At 44.3% G+C, this 13,094-nt stretch overlaps 1 protein-coding gene across 1 annotated transcript in view; it reads left to right on the top strand.

Annotated features, from left to right (window-relative positions):
- The window catches only part of LOC122550105 (protein mono-ADP-ribosyltransferase PARP14-like), a 74,756-nt gene that overhangs the window by 47,645 nt on the left and 14,017 nt on the right, over positions 1-13,094 (top strand). Inside the window, exons 12-13 of the mRNA XM_043690693.2 lie at positions 2,030-2,221; positions 2,866-3,471. Of these exons, the coding sequence (XP_043546628.2) occupies positions 2,030-2,221; positions 2,866-3,471 (798 nt within the window). The remainder of the gene's footprint in view (positions 1-2,029; positions 2,222-2,865; positions 3,472-13,094) is intronic.

Raw genomic sequence — 13,094 nt, 5'->3', positions numbered from 1 at the left:
GAATTGAGCTAGTGTCATTTTAAAAACAGTCTCATAGTAGTGGAGTACTTAGTTATTGAGGTGAGTTTGGGACATTAATATTAGAAAACCCACTAGGCCTTGTGGAGAGAAACCCTCCATGAAATGTGATGAAAATCATACAACCAAAATATCATAAAATTGAACTCAATAGATTGAAAGCAAATCTTATTTGTGTAAAAGCAGAATACTGTGAATGCAGGAATCTGAAATAAAAACAAAGTGTTGGAGAAGCTCAGTTTAACTGGCCACATCAGGAATGAGAGAAACAGTCGACCTTTCAGGTCATAAATAAGTGTTCTGAACTGTTTCAAACACATTTGACTCAAACTCTGTTTCTCTCTCTGAAGATAATTGCTGAGTATTTCCAGCACTTTCTATTTTTTGCATTTGATAAAGTTGTATGCGCCTAAAGTAAAGATTTTGACAAAATTTGAGACCGTTGGAATGAAAGATGCAGTATTGTCCTGAAAATGAAATTGACTAAGGCATAGAGCGTAGGGAGTAGCAGTTAGTGAGTGTTTTCAGACTGGAGGAAAGTGCATTTTTGTTCAACAGTGGTCAAAATTGGAATCTCTTTATGTATTGACATGCCTGATCATGACTTTGATTTACAGGGCAGAATTTCCAAGTTTGTAGATGTAACAAAACTTGTGAATGCATGAAAAGTGAGGAGGTTGATAACAGGTGTGAAGAGAACATAAGTGAAATGGAAAGATGTGTGATAGAAGAAATTTAATGAGGAATGGGGATAGAAACTAATTAATTCAATTTCAAAGGGAATTCAGAAACAAAGCTAGAGACTTATGAGTTTGCAAGTCTTTGAAGCTGAAAAAATTGATTTGAAAAAATGGATTTGGGATAAAGATGTAAGGTATGAAAACATTTCTAAGACATTATTTATGCCTCTTCTGAAACATTGTGCCCATTTCTGGGCATTATAATTCAGGAAGAATGACAGGGTTATAAAGAGGATACAGTGGAGATTTACTGGAATGGAACTTGGCATGAAAGACTTAATTACTTGAAGAAATCAAATAAACTGGGATTATTTACTTTTGAGCAGAGATGTTCCAAGAAGATTTGTTAATATTGTTCAAAATCATGAGAATGATTTTGTTCATTTCTTCCCTCTCATTGGAATCTATGCTCCCCAATATTTTTTGTCTTCCTTTGTGATGACAAAACCAAAGTATGTATTTAGTTGATCTGTCACCTCTTTGTTTCCTATTATAACTTGTTCTATTTCTGATTGTAAGGGACCTACATCTGCTTTCACTAATCTTTCCTCTTCACATATAGAAAGAAGCAGTATACAAATAGTTTGTACATTCCCCACAAGCTTAATTTTATACTTTACATTCCTTTTCTTAATCAATCCCTGTGACCTTTTGCTGACTTCCAAACTTCTCCCAATCTTTAAGTCCACTGCTTTTTTTGTGTATATCCCTTCCTTGAATCTAATTCTATTCCTAATTTCTTTTGTTACCGACAGTAGCCACCTTTTCCATTTTACTTTTACACTGTAGAGGGGCTGCTCTCTGACTAGAGAGAAGTGACTAGTGGTGATTTAACCTGAGGGCCACCAGACCTCAGGTGAGGGAAGAGGTCAAGAAGGGGAGTCCTTCACGGTAACTTCAAACCAATGAAGGGAATGGAGCCCACGCTGTTGGCACCACACTGCCCTGTAAACCAACAATCCAGCCAACTGAGCTAAACCAGAATGAACAATTATTGCAGTTCATCCATACATTCTTTAAATGCTTACTATTGCCTATCCACTGTCACCGTTTTAAGTAACATTTCCCTTCTATGTTGTGTTAGTAGCAGTCAATTTTTATTTGATTTAAAAAAAATAATAACTTAGTGGTCTATAGCTTTTGCCATGGTAATCCCAAGTGTCCACTCAGTCTTCACAACAAAGTTACTTTAAAGTCTTTTATCTCTTGTAGAGAATTCTGGTACAGAATTTAATAATTTTGGTTTTAATTATTTGGAGATTTCTCAACAGGAAGCCCATCTAGAGATATAAGGGGATTTGCAGCAAGCGTTATAGATTCCATTTATCAGTATGGAGATACACCACAAGCAACGCCAATACATGTGATAGTGAATGATTCCTCATCTGATCATGCCCGAGTATTCCAGGAAGTGTTATCAAAACATCAAGCGGGAAAAAGTGGAATTTTTAACACAGTGACAAGTATGCTGTTTCAAAAATGGTATAAGTATTGTAATGTGTAGCCAATGGGGATAATTGCCTTTTCTGCAGAATCATTTTTGATTCTCTGCAATAAATTTCCTAAGATAAATAAATCTCAGTATTGTGTATCTATATTTGAGCATAATTATACTGTCTTTGAGCCCAGGTGCAGTACATCAACTGCTGCTCTCTTTTAAGGAAACATCATGAAAATGAAGAACCAACTTCAGGCACATTATACACGTTATTGAAAGCTGGCTAATGTTATATATGTTCCTGAAGATTGAAGTCCAAATTGCCTGAATCTTCCAATCATGGCTTTCATTATGAATGTCATAACTTAGAACTTCAATCTTGAATGGAAGGGTGGGAAGTGAATATATGCTCTGCAACCTGCCACCACCAACAACTCTAAACTTTATTAAGCACTTGATTGTTAATATCCTACAAAGTGAGTTGAAATGCAGCTTACAAGTGGGAGGCTCATCATCACTGGCTCATCAGGAAAAAAGGGTCATAAAGTGAGGTCTTGCTAATACCAACCATAAGACAAGTATAAAGTTCTCGTTACTTTAAAAATTGTAATCAAATTTGTTTATCTTATTCTAATGATTATTATTTGTTTTTAACCTTTTTTGTTTCAGAGTATTTTGGGGGTTGGCTGACTGGGAATCAGACTGAAGATGCTAGAGATATACAAGAGCACTCAGTGCAGCCAGTAAAGTTTCAGATTTACTCCATGAAGGAAGAAAATATTGAAGAAGCATGGGCTGATATTCAAAAACTAGCAACTAGAGAACACATGGAGAAAATAATACCTGTGGAAATATCTTTTGAGATGTTTACTCAAGAAGATTATGATGAAATAGAAGAGTGTTGCTCCAAAATGCATGTAGCTTACCAGTTAGATAGAGCTGGTCGAAGCATCTTTTTATCTGGATGTATAACCGATATTTGTTCTGTTCAAGATGTCATTTTTAAAGTGTGCCACAACATAGCAAAAAGAGAAGTAACATTGCAAGAAGAACTGTTTATTATGGATAAGGTGTGCTGGAAATTCTGGTTGGATGATCATTGGGAAACCTTCAATCCAACTGTGAATGCTTGCCTTGAAAAGGCTTACAATGAGAAAGAAAATGAAGTACAAGTAAAAATAGGAGGAGGCGATTTTTGTGTGATTGACTTTCAAAAATGGACATTAACTGACTCTAATGCAACTTCATATTCCATTGATCGTAGATGTTCTGGAGGTAGGTAAACACAATTTAATGGTGAAATTGTTAATCAAAAATCTCAAAGGAGCAGTGGGATAACTTACATATTTACATTTTAAGATGTTCATTGAACCTCAGAACTTCAATTTTTGTTTCATGAAACTGAAATAATCCAATTTATATGTAATGTATGAATTTAAAAGAAATTTGTTTTGAAATTTCTTAAATTTTTAAGTATAAATATAGGAATGCAAGAAGAGAGGGGAAAATGTACTTACATTGTACTGTAAACTTGGTATAAAAGGAGGTAGAGAAACTCAGTGGGTCTGACAGCATCTGTGGAAAGAGAAACAGTTATGTTTTGAATCCAACATGACTGTTCCTTGGATCAGTTCTGAAGAACAGTCAAATCAGATTCAAAATGTGACCTGTTTCTCTCTCCAAAGATGTTACCAGAGCTGCTGAGCTTCTGCAGCACTTTGTTTTTATTAATGAGATTTTTTAAACTTGTTCTTATCAGTCGATTTGTAGCAGATGCATCTGTTCATGACAGTATCAGTGGGAGTGCAAAAGTCCTCATGGAGGTATCCTGCCTTCACTTTTTTTTTTAAGAATCCCTACAGTGTGGAAACAGGCCCTTCGGCCCAACAAGTCCACACCAACTCTCCAAAGCGTAACCCACCCAGACCTGTACCCCTACCCTATTGTCCCATATTTACCCCTGACTAGTGTACTTAACCTACACACCCCTGAACACTATGTGCAAGTTAGCATGGCCAATTCATCTAACTTGCACATCTTTGGATTATGGGAAGAAACCGGAGCACCCAGAGGAAAGGCACACAGACACAGGCAGAGTGTGTAAACTCCACTCAGACAATCCACCCGAGGTTGGAATCGAACCCAGGTCCCTGGTACTGAGTGGTAGCAGTGCTAACCACTGAACTACCATGCCACCCCTAAAGAGTCTTTCAGTATTGATTAAGATGAGGAATATAAAGTACAAAACTAAGCTTGTAGAGAATGTACAAAACCCTCCATTGTATCATGTGGTATGACCATCATGCTGAAAGGGATAGATTTCAAACAGATCTATCAGCTCTAAAGAATAGCATCCATTAGGCTCTGTGGGCCATAATCTGCAATGGAATTCTATGAAACCATAATCTATAATCCCATTGCCAGTTTTATGCCTCACTCTACCATTTTCACCAAGCCAGGTGATCAACCCTGCAGGAAGATATGCTAGGAGCAGAACCAAGCACATCTACAAATGAGATGTCAACTTAATTACAGCACAGCACTACTTTTGCGTTCAGTAGCAAGTAATAGGCAAGATCCTAGCAAATTCACAACCAGCAGTTCAGATCAAAGCTCTAGCACACCCAATCATAAATGGGGGTGAACAATTAAACATCTCATTGGAGGAGGAAGTTCACAAAGATGCCCGTCATGAACGATGGGGAATTCCAGCATATCAGTGTAAAACACAATGATGAAACATCTGCAAGGATCTTCATCAAGAAGTGCTGAGTGCACAATCCTCCTGAGGTTCTCAGAATTATGGATGCCAGCCTTCAGCCAGTCTGACTAACTCCATATGATCACAAGAAATGGCTGAAGGAACTGGATACTGCAGTACTTTAAACAACATTCTGGCAGTAGTATTGAAGGCTTCTACTCCAGAAAAGCCACATGCCTGTCGAACGGTTTGAATACAGTTACAACATTGGTATCTACCCAACAACATGGGGAGTTACATATTAAATCCTATCCACTCAAATAAATTGAGGAAATTATGTTTGTATTCCCCAGAGTTTCAAAGAATGGTAGGTAATCTCACTGAATTCTTGCAGGACATGACAGGGTGGATATAGATAGGATGTTTCCCCTAGCTGGTGACTGTAGAATTAGGGGACATAATCTTAGGATACGACTCAGGCGGTCTAATACTGATGTGGGGAGAAATTTCTTCACCCAGAGTAACTCTAGACATTAAAGGTCTCTAGGCATTGAGCAGCTAATCTGCTATGATCTAGAATAGTAAGGCAACTTCAATGGTTGGAATGGCTGACATTTGCCCTCTGCTTCTAAGCCTAACCAAGCCACCTATGGCCACATCAGTCTGCCCACAGTCATCACTAATGATGGAAGGTGTTGTCGACAGTGCTATCAAGTGGCACTTCATTCAACAATAATGGGCTCATTGATGCTCAGTTTCAATTCCAAATCTCATTGTACCCATTAATCCAAACATGATCTTGAAGGGATATGAGAGTGACTTACCTGGTATCAAGATCTCTAAGAAAACTGGAGTCAGTGGAGATTGGGGGAAAATTCTCTGCTGGTTGGAGTCATTGCTTAGGTGAAAGGAAGACTATGGTGATTGTTGGAGGTCATTCATCTCAGTGCTAGGACATCACTGTAAGAGTTCCTTACGGTAGTGTTCTAGGCCAAATCCAGTGATGTGATATGAGCAGCATTCATAAGTGTGCAATATTCTGACTCCTTAGGTGCTGAAGATATAGAACATAGAACATAGAACATAGAACAATACAGCGCAGTACAGGCCCTTTGGCCCTCGATGTTGCGCCGATCCAAGCCCACCTAACCTACACTAGCCCACTATCCTCCATATGCCTATCCAATGCCCGCTTAAATGCCCATAAAGAGGGAGAGTCCACCACTGCTACTGGCAGGACATTCCATGAACTCACGACTCGCTGAGTAAAGAACCAACCCCAAACATCTGTCCTATACCTACCACCCCTTAATTTAAAGCTTTGCCCCCTCGTAATAGTTGACCCCATACCTGACTCCATATAGAATCCCTAAAATGTGGAAGCAGGCCATTTGGCCCATCGAGTCCACACCGACACTCCAAAGAGTATCCCATCCTATCCCTGTATCCCTGCACAACCCTGGACATTATGGGCAATTTAGCCTGGCCAATCCACCTAACCTGCACATCTTTGGACTATGGGAGGAAACAGGTAGTACCTAGAGAAATCCCATGCAAACATGAGAGTGTGTAAACTGCTGACAGGCAATTTGAAGCTGGAATCGAACCTGTTTTCCTAGTGTTGTGAGGCAGCAGTGCTAATCACTGAGTCACCGTGTAGCCCAACATTAAGACTTTGGCTAACAATAGCAGATAACAAGGATGGTGATGTCCTGGTGGTGTTATCACTGGACTGTGAACCCAGTGACCCAGATAATATTCTGGGGACCATCATGGCAGATGGTGGAATTTGAATTCAATGAAAATATCTGGAATTAGGAGTTTAATGATGACCATGAATCCATTGTTGATTGTTGGAAAAACCCATCTGGTTCACTAATATCCTTTAGAGAAGGAAACTGCCATCTTTACTGGGTCTGGCCTACATGTGACTATACCCACAGTAATGTGGTTGACTTTTAACAGCCCTCTAGGTAATAAATGTCTAGCCAGTGACACTCTCATCCCATGAATGAATAAAGGAAACAACACTCACACTGCATAAATGTCAGGCAATGACCATGTCCAACAAAAGAAAATCTAATAGGGTAGCATGGTAGCTCAGTGGTTAGCACTGCTACCTCACAATGTCAGGGACCTAGGTTCGATTCCAGCCTCAGGCGACTGTATGAAGTTTGCACAACCTCCCTGTGTCTGTGGTGCTCCGGTTTCCTCCCATAATCCAAAGATGTGCAGGTTAGATGAACTAGCCATGCCAAATTGCCTATAGTGTACAGGAATGTGTAGGTTAGGTGCATTTGTCAGGGGTAAATATAGGGAAATGGGTCTGAGTGGCCTCCACTTCAGAGGGTCGGTGTGGAACTATTGGGCCAAAGGTCCTGTTTCCACACTGTAGGGATTCTATTCTTTAACCATTGCCTCTTGATATACAATGGTATTACTATCACTGAATCTCCGAGGAGAAAGTGAGGTCTGCAGATGCTGGAGATCAAAGTTGAAACTTTATTGCTGGAACAGCACAGCAGGTCAGGCAGCATCCAGGGAACAGGAGATTCGACGTTTCGGGCACAGGCCCTTCTTCAGGAATGAGCAGAGAGTGTTCAGCAGGAGAAGATAAAAGGTAGGGAGGAGGGACTTGGAGGAGGGGCGTTGGAAATGTGATAGGTGGAAAGAGGTCAAGGTGAGGGTGATAGGTCGGAGTAGGATGGAGGCGGAGAGGTCAAGAAGAAGACTGCAGGTCAGGAAGGCGGTGCCGGGCTGGAGGGATTCGGCTGAGACAAGGTGGGGGGAGGGGGGATGAAGAAACTGGTGAAGTCCAAGTTCATCCCCTGTGGTTGGAGGGTTCCCAGTCGGAAGATAAGACGCTCCTCCTCCGACCGTCGCGTTGTTGTAGTTTGGCGGTGGATGAGTCCAATGACCTGCATATCCTCGGTGGAGTGGGAGGGGGAGTTGAAATGCTGTGCTACAGGGTGGTTGGGTTGGTTCGTCCGGGTGGCCCAGAGGTGCTCTCTGAATCGCTCCGCAAGTAGGCGGCCTGTCTCCCCAATATAGAGGAGGCCACACCGGCTGCAGCGGATGCAGTAGATGATGTGGGTGGAGGTGCAGGTGAATCTGTGGCGGATATGGAAGTTTCCTTTGGGGCCTTGGAGAGAAGTGAGGGGGGAGGTGTGGGCGCAAGTGTTGCACCTCCTGCGGTTGCAAGGGAAGGTGCCGGGAGTGGAGGTTGGGTCGGTGGGGGGTGTGGATCTGACAAGGGAGTCGCGGAGGGAGTGGTCTCTACGGAAAGCTGATAGGGGAGGGGAGGGAAATATATCCTTGGTGCTGGGGTCTGTTTGGAGGTGGCGGAAGTGACGGCGGATGATGCGCTGTACATGGAGATTGGTGGGGTGGTAGGTGAGGACCAGTGGGGTTCTGTCCTGGTGGCGGTTGGAGGGGCGGGGCTCAAGGGCGGAGGAGCGGGAAGTGGAGGAGATGCGGTGGAGGGCACCGTCGACCACGTCGGGGGGGAAATTGCGGTCCTTGAAGAAGGAGGCCATCTGTGTTGTACGTATTTTGAACTGGTCCTCCTGGGAGCAGATGCGGCGGAGACGAAGGAATTGGGAGAATGGGATGGCGTTTTTACAGGGGGCAGGATGGGAGGAGATGTAGTCCAGGTAGCTGTGGGAGTCGGTTGGTTTGTAGTAGATGTCTGTGTTGATTCGGTCGCCTGAGATAGAAACAGAAAGGTCTAGGAAGGGGAGGGAGGAGTCCGAGACTGTCCAGGTGAATTTGAGGTCGGGGTGGAAGGTGTTAGTGTAGTGGTTGAACTGTTCAACCTCCTCGTGGGAGCACGAGGTAGCGCCGATACAGTCATCAATGTAGCGAAGGAAAAGATGGGGGGTGGGGCCAGTGTAGTTGCGGAAGATGGATTGTTCTACATACCCTACGAAGAGGCAGGCATAGCTGGGGCCCATGCGGGTGCCCATGGCTACTCCTTTTGTTGTTCTACCTCCTGCCCAAAATCCACAAACCTGACTGCCCCGGACGACCCATCGTCTCAGCCTGCTCCTGCCCAACCGAACTCATCTCGGCATACCTCGACACGGTCCTGTCCCCATTAGTCCAAGAACTCCCCACCTACGTTCGTGACACCACCCACGCCCTCCACCTACTCCAGGATTTCCGCTTCCCCGGTCCCCAACGCCTCATCTTCACCATGGACATCCAGTCCCTGTACACCTCCATCCCCCATCACGAAGGACTCAAAGCCCTCCGCTTCTTCCTTTCCCGCCGTACCACCCAGTACCCTTCCACCGACACCCTCCTTTGACTGACCGAACTGGTCCTCACCCTGAACAACTTTTCTTTCCAATCCTCCCACTTTCTCCAAACAAAAGGAGTAGCCATGGGCACCCGCATGGGCCCCAGCTATGCCTGCCTCTTCGTAGGGTATGTGGAACAATCCATCTTCCGCAACTACACTGGCCCCACCCCCCATCTTTTCCTTCGCTACATTGATGACTGTATCGGCGCTACCTCGTGCTCCCACGAGGAGGTTGAACAGTTCATCCACTACACTAACACCTTCCATCCCGACCTCAAATTCACCTGGACAGTCTCGGACTCCTCCCTCCCCTTCCTAGACCTTTCTGTTTCTATCTCAGGCGACCGAATCAACACGGACATCTACTACAAACCAACCGATTCCCACAGCTACCTGGACTACACCTCCTCCCATCCTGCCCCCTGTAAAAACGCCATCCCATTCTCCCAATTCCTTCGTCTCCGCCGCATCTGCTCCCAGGAGGACCAGTTCAAAATACGTACAACACAGATGGCCTCCTTCTTCAAGGACCGCAATTTCCCCCCCGACGTGGTCGACGGTGCCCTCCACCGCATCTCCTCCACTTCCCGCTCCTCCGCCCTTGAGCCCCGCCCCTCCAACCGCCACCAGGACAGAACCCCACTGGTCCTCACCTACCACCCCACCAATCTCCATGTACAGCGCATCATCCGCCGTCACTTCCGCCACCTCCAAACAGACCCCAGCACCAAGGATATATTTCCCTCCCCTCCCCTATCAGCTTTCCGTAGAGACCACTCCCTCTGCGACTCCCTTGTCAGATCCACACCCCCCACCGACCCAACCTCCACTCCCGGCACCTTCCCTTGCAACTGCAGGAGGTGCAACACTTGCGCCCACACCTCCCCCCTCACTTCTCTCCAAGGCCCCAAAGGAAACTTCCATATCCGCCACAGATTCACCTGCACCTCCACCCACATCATCTACTGCATCCGCTGCAGCCGGTGTGGCCTCCTCTATATTGGGGAGACAGGCCGCCTACTTGCGGAGCGATTCAGAGAGCACCTCTGGGCCACCCGGACGAACCAACCCAACCACCCTGTAGCACAGCATTTCAACTCCCCCTCCCACTCCACCGAGGATATGCAGGTCATTGGACTCATCCACCGCCAAACTACAACAACGCGACGGTCGGAGGAGGAGCGTCTTATCTTCCGACTGGGAACCCTCCAACCACAGGGGATGAACTTGGACTTCACCAGTTTCTTCATCCCCCCTCCCCCCACCTTGTCTCAGCCGAATCCCTCCAGCCCGGCACCGCCTTCCTGACCTGCAGTCTTCTTCTTGACCTCTCCGCCTCCATCCTACTCCGACCTATCACCCTCACCTTGACCTCTTTCCACCTATCACATTTCCAACGCCCCTCCTCCAAGTCCCTCCTCCCTACCTTTTATCTTCTCCTGCTGAACACTCTCTGCTCATTCCTGAAGAAGGGCCTGTGCCCGAAACGTCGAATCTCCTGTTCCCTGGATGCTGCCTGACCTGCTGTGCTGTTCCAGCAATAAAGTTTCAACTATCACTGAATCTCCCATTATCAACATCCTTTGGCTTTCAATTGATCAGAAATTGAACTGGATCAGCCATATAAGTGTGCTCCCTTTACCACTGACCGACAGTAGCAGAAGTATGTACCATCCTCATCTCTGGGACCATTGTTGATTGTTGGAAATTCTGCACTCTTTCTAATGCCTTCACATCTTTCTTAAAATGTAATGCCCATAACGGGGGACAGTCTCCAGTTGAGACTGAAACAGTATTTTATGTGGGTTTAACATAACTTCCTTGCTTTTGCACTTTGTGTCCCTATCGATTAAAGCCCCAGGTATTGTATTCTTTATTAACTGCTCTCTCAACCAGTGCTGCCACTTTCAATACTTTACGCACAAACCCATCCAGGTCCCTCTGCTCCTGTATTCATTTGAAATATTACCCTTTATGTTACATTATCTCTTTACAGTCTTCCTATCAAAATAAATGCCACAATATGTCATTTGCCACTTGTCTGCTCATACCTCCAATCTTTCTGGGGTTTGTTTAAGTTTTACACTATGGTTCACAATACTTCAAGGTTTTGTGTCATCATCAAAAAGGTGCCCTATACTGCAAGATTTGGGTCTCATTCTTTTATATGTACCCATAAAGAACTGAGGCCTCAACATCAATTCCTGGGGAACTTGCCTTCAAGTTCAAAAAACAACCACTAAACTGTTCTTCTGTTTCCAGTCATGCAGTTAATCTTGCATTTTGTCCCTTTCACTCCATGAATTTTAACTTGGGTCACAGGTCTGTGTGGCTGTTTCACATATTCCTTTGGAAGTCTATATTTCCAAATCAACAAGGTGAGTTGCTTGGAGGGGAATTTACAGGTGATGGAGTTACCATTGGCGTTACTGTCCTTGTACTTCTAGATAGAAATAGTTATGTTTTGGAAGGTGATATCTAAGGATCTTTGGTGAATCTCGTAGATGGTATACACTGCTGCTACTGAACATTGGTGGTGGAGGGAGTGGATGCTTGTGCGAGTAGTGCCAGTCAAATAGGCTGCTTTGTCCTGCATGATGCAAAGCTTCTTGACTGTTGCTTGAGCTGTACTCAGCCAGGCACGTGGCGAATGTTCTATCACATTTCTGACTTGTGCCTTGTAGATGGTAGACAGGCTTTGGGGAATCGGGAGGTGAGTTACTCACTGCAATATTCCTAACCTCTGGCCTGCTCTTGTAGACACTGTGAGTTTATGTGGCAAATTCGGTTGAGTTTATGGTCAATGGATGTTGACAGTGGGGGATTTAGTGATGGTAACACCATTGAATGTCAAGGGGCAAATGTTAAATTGTCTCTTACTGGCGATGATCATTGTCTGGAATTTGTGTGGTGTGAATGTTACTTGCCATTTGTCAATCCAAGCCTGGATATTGACCCGATCTTGTTAGAACATAGAACAGTACAACACAGTACAGGGCTTTTGGACCTTGATGATGTGCTGACCTTTTATTCTAAGATCAAACTAACCTACAAATCCTTCATTTTGCTATCATCCATGTGCCTAATGTATCTGATTCTACCACCACCGCTGGCAGTGCATTCCACGCACCCACCACTCTCTGTGTAAAGAACCTGCCTCTGACATCTCCCCTAAAATTTTCTCCAATCACCTTAAACTTATGCCCCCTTGTGATTGCCGTTTCCTCCCTGGGAAAAAGTTTCTGGCTATCCACTATATCTATGCCTCTCACCATCTTGTACACCTCTAACAAGTCACCTCTCATCAGTGAAAAAAATCCTAGCTCCCTCAACCTTCCTTCATAAGACATGCCCTCCAATCCAGGCAGCATCCTGGTAAATCTCCTCTGCATCCTCTCTAAAGCTTCTACTTGAACATGGACTGCTTCAGATTCTTATTCTTATTTTGGATTTGTCTTTGTCCTTTCCATTGCTAAATAAAACTTTATGATACAATGGTCACTGTGCCCGAAATATTCTTCAATTTGCACTTGATCCACAATATTTGCTTCATTCCCAAGAATTAAGGTGAATAATGTCTCCTTTCCCATTGGACTGGAAACATCCTGCTGTCCAACATGCTGCTGAACATATTTGGCAAGGAGTTCTTGTCCCTCTCTGCAATATATGTTAACACCTCAGTTTATATTTAATGTCCCACATCATGAATACTCCATAATTCTTGCACTTTTCTTTGTAAATTTATTCCTCTACATTTATACCAAAGCAATACAGTAGTTCCCCCGGCACCAGTGGGACATATGTTCCAGGACCTACTGCGGAAGCCTGAAACCACATATAGGAGCAAACCCATTCATTTCAGTGGGAAAACATACCTTCCCAGCAGCCTTCTGA

This window comes from Chiloscyllium plagiosum, unplaced genomic scaffold (assembly GCF_037043375.1).
Source record: "Chiloscyllium plagiosum isolate Xiang-an unplaced genomic scaffold, Cpla_swu_hap1 HiC_scaffold_5, whole genome shotgun sequence".
NCBI lineage: Eukaryota > Metazoa > Chordata > Chondrichthyes > Orectolobiformes > Hemiscylliidae > Chiloscyllium > Chiloscyllium plagiosum.
The sequence above is the reverse complement of the archived record's forward strand: the minus strand, read 5'-3'. Positions and strand labels throughout refer to the sequence as shown.